Consider the following 3,237-nt stretch of genomic DNA (forward strand, 5'->3'; position numbering starts at 1 on the left):
AGGCAACAGATTATCTTTGCAGCCCATTCCTGCACTACCATATGTGCTGCGTCTCTTCTCAAATTTCCGCTCGGCTTCCTGCTCCATCTAATCTGAGCCTGGTTTCCTCCTCGATCTCCACTATTAGTCCATCTCTGGGGCCTTCAGTCGTCGATCCAGTTGCATGTATGCTGCATCCACATACAAATGAAATTGCGTCGCATGCAGAGCACGCACAACTTTGTCGACATCACTATCTGGATCGTCAAACAAGCCAACGTCCTCAAATAAGCCAACGTCATCCTGCTGTTCTGGGAAATCTGGGGGACTAGGCTCAAACGGGTGAGTATACAACCCCAATTCACAGTGATCAGATGGTGGATTGCCCAGTGGGAAGCTACGACGTGCCTGGGTGATGAGCAGGGTGGGAAGTCCGGGGATATTGTGGTGAAATGGGCTTGGGTACGATCCGATACAGTCAGTGTATGCTCTTTTGTTTTGTAATGCCCACGTTGCGCACCCTCTAATAAAATCACCTAGCATAAGAATCCATCCAGTGCCTCGCAATGCTCACGTACCTCTGCGATGCGGCGTACGCCCTTTGCTGCTCATGCTTTGCAGTGAGCCTCTCTTGCACAGTGTGGTACTTCACCTTGTGGCCCATAACGACAATGCGTACACCGACTTGCTACTGGTAAGCTTATAAGGTGCACATTTACTATCGCGGCATACTTCACGTGCATTAATCCGAGGATGGTACAGACATCAATTCAAATGCTGCAGACAAGAACTACACTACATGCAGCACCAAGGCGAGTTACGAGACAGGTGAAACAAGGTAAGTATTCATGATTATGACTCAGGCAGATCATGACGAAACAGGGGTTACAGATTGCAATTGAATGTAACTAGGCAGTGGAATTCAAACGGTACAAGAAGATGGCGATGGAGTCAGGGAGCGCGTATATGCAAATGCGCCACTTTTGTGTCCATGCGCTACCATCACACAGAGATGATGGCAACATGACCGTTAGCAGCAGCCTCCATGAATGCCATTAGTGCAGCTGTGAACGTTGGGTAGCGCTGAAAGATTGCGCCAGGAATGCCAGTAACAAGGGGCGAAGTATTGGGCCTTCAGCAGCTGTAAGTAGACATCATGTACTACTGCATATTGGACTCACCAGCCAGAAAAGACTCCGACAGCCCGGCCTCGTGAAATGCAATACCAACGAGTCGACGGCTGATGTGCACAGGAGCCTCCATCGTCTCTGCTATCGTTATGATTGGGTCTTCCCTCCCCTTCGACATATTGGGAGCCAGCCACATCTGAAATGGGCTCAGAATCTGCGACAACAACCTCTGGACCTGAGCGCAGGGTGGAGGTTGTGATCATCGATGTGCTGGCACTCGTGGAGCGGCCGTGCGAAGGTGAAGACGAGGTGACACCATCGTCACCTGAGGCAGTCACTAGGTGGTAAGATATAGAACCTTGCATGCATGCTCTGTATTCAATGTGCAGCTAACCTTGTTCATGGTGCAGGTTACGTTTGGCTATGAACATAACAATAAGCATATAAAGAAAATGATACCCATTTAGCTGCATACCGATGTGCTGGTTGGAGACGAGGCGCAGAGCTGCCATCAACACATCCAACAAAATCATTATGTCATTGTTGCCATCCTCATCTCCCTCGAGTTCAGCATGAACCTTGCCATCGCGATTGCTGTTAGTCATTGCACGCAGAGCGTAGGGTGAGGTTGGAGGAATACAGACAAGGATAGGGGCAGGAACCGATGCTGGGGTAAGTGTTCAAGACCCGAACAAGCTTTTAATTTAAACACTGAAGGTTATGCGAGGCCAGGTTTAGTCACTCATGAGTTGGAAATGTGTTTGCCACAAACCGGATGACGTACGCCAGTATTCGCAATCCTACCTAATTGGCTGCATGCCTCGAAGTCAAATACGAGGCTGTAACAGCCTGATTCATCACATCACCTCAGTAAGTCTTGACTGGCTCTAATCTGAGCAATTGCATGGCTTACATATTATCTGCATGTTAGATTTGTCGACATGGCTCCTCGTCGTTGGACAACAGAAGAGGAATATACGTTCCTCAACAATCTCTATCCACAATATCTCAAAGCCCAGAAGAAAGGTCATCAAGACCCATTTTTTATCTGGGTAGAACACGAATGGTTCGAAGCGTTCTCTGAGCACAAGAAGGTCTTTGGCCACGAGATTTCCACCTTGATGGATGAACAGGAGACACAACTCCACATGGCAATTACCGCACGTCAAAAGGTAAGTCTTGGCAACAGATTGCCATAGCTGTCATGCTGAGTACGTCACGCGAGCAGCAGCTTCGTGAATGGTTCCGCAACAGAAATGCTTCTGCTCGGTGCTCAGGTGCTGCTCCCAAGTCATCCCTCAATATGAACATCGCAACGAAGCCTGCTGGACGCCGTTGTCTCAAAGGTCTTGAGCTCTATTCACGCAAGTACTACCGAACAAGGGTCCAGCCTGCCGTCAAGAAAATTATAATGGAGCAGTCCTTATCTTCAAAGGAGACACTGCATGTCATCAAGCAACTGACTGCGAAGATGTTTGAGAAAGAGGATGACGAGATTAAGGCAGAGATCCAGGCCGAGTATGATGCGCAAGAAATTCATCAAAATGAGGATGCCGGGGAAGCTTCCGAAGCATTGCCAACGCCAATGCAATGCCAAGAGTAAGTGTTATTCTCAGTCTGGATATTCAGTTAAGCTCATGTCACCCGTAGATTCATTGATTCTATGCCTGCGATGCTGAAGGAGTTATTCTCGGAGCTATCACGGAAGACAGGGTGGTGCTTTACTGTCATCGGCGGTGGACCTTGTCCCGAGGAAGATGGTGAGATAAGAACAATCTGGTACGTTTTGCTACTTTTAGAAGATCAGGGCCATAAGAGTAATTAAACTCCTTTAGCTATCATCATGGACAGACACAGATCGAGCACAATTTCGGGCAGGTGATGCCCGACTTCAAGCAATCTGTCATGAAGCCGTATATCTCCTTCCTCAAAGAGATCTATCATAAGCACTTCTTCTCATCTTGGGCAATGAAGAAGCATCATGATAGATGTTCCATTTCACAGCTGCAGAGGTCCGGGCCACATTCTCTCTTAGTGCCCAATCACGCTCGCCATCACACTCGTTATCGTGCTCGCCGTCGCGCTCGCCATCACGCTCATCATCACGTTCATCATCACGTTCGCTATC

General features: G+C 48.4%; 3 protein-coding genes across 3 annotated transcripts; 1 reads left to right on the forward strand and 2 right to left on the reverse strand.

Moving 5' to 3' along the window:
- Positions 1-123: 123 nt before the first annotated feature.
- Positions 124-643, reverse strand: LAESUDRAFT_765450 (uncharacterized protein; the record flags this gene model as incomplete). Its single annotated transcript, XM_040913677.1, has 2 exons — positions 124-307; positions 558-643. 2 exons carry the CDS (start codon positions 641-643, stop codon positions 124-126), a joined length of 270 nt encoding a protein of 89 aa, XP_040757248.1.
- A 338-nt stretch (positions 644-981) lies between these two features.
- Positions 982-1,714, reverse strand: LAESUDRAFT_718634 (uncharacterized protein; the record flags this gene model as incomplete). Its single annotated transcript, XM_040907470.1, has 4 exons — positions 982-1,111; positions 1,161-1,446; positions 1,504-1,530; positions 1,585-1,714. 4 exons carry the CDS (start codon positions 1,712-1,714, stop codon positions 982-984), a joined length of 573 nt encoding a protein of 190 aa, XP_040757249.1.
- Positions 1,715-2,050: 336 nt separating this feature from the next.
- Positions 2,051-2,934, forward strand: LAESUDRAFT_765451 (uncharacterized protein; the record flags this gene model as incomplete). The annotated part of the gene is made up of 3 exons (XM_040913678.1): positions 2,051-2,281; positions 2,338-2,708; positions 2,760-2,934. The coding sequence occupies 3 exons, from the start codon at positions 2,051-2,053 to the stop codon at positions 2,932-2,934; spliced, it is 777 nt and encodes a 258-aa protein (XP_040757250.1).
- Between the last annotated feature and the right edge of the window lie 303 nt (positions 2,935-3,237).

Source organism: Laetiporus sulphureus, assembly GCF_001632365.1.
Source record: "Laetiporus sulphureus 93-53 unplaced genomic scaffold LAESUscaffold_212, whole genome shotgun sequence".
Classification (NCBI taxonomy): domain Eukaryota; kingdom Fungi; phylum Basidiomycota; class Agaricomycetes; order Polyporales; family Laetiporaceae; genus Laetiporus; species Laetiporus sulphureus.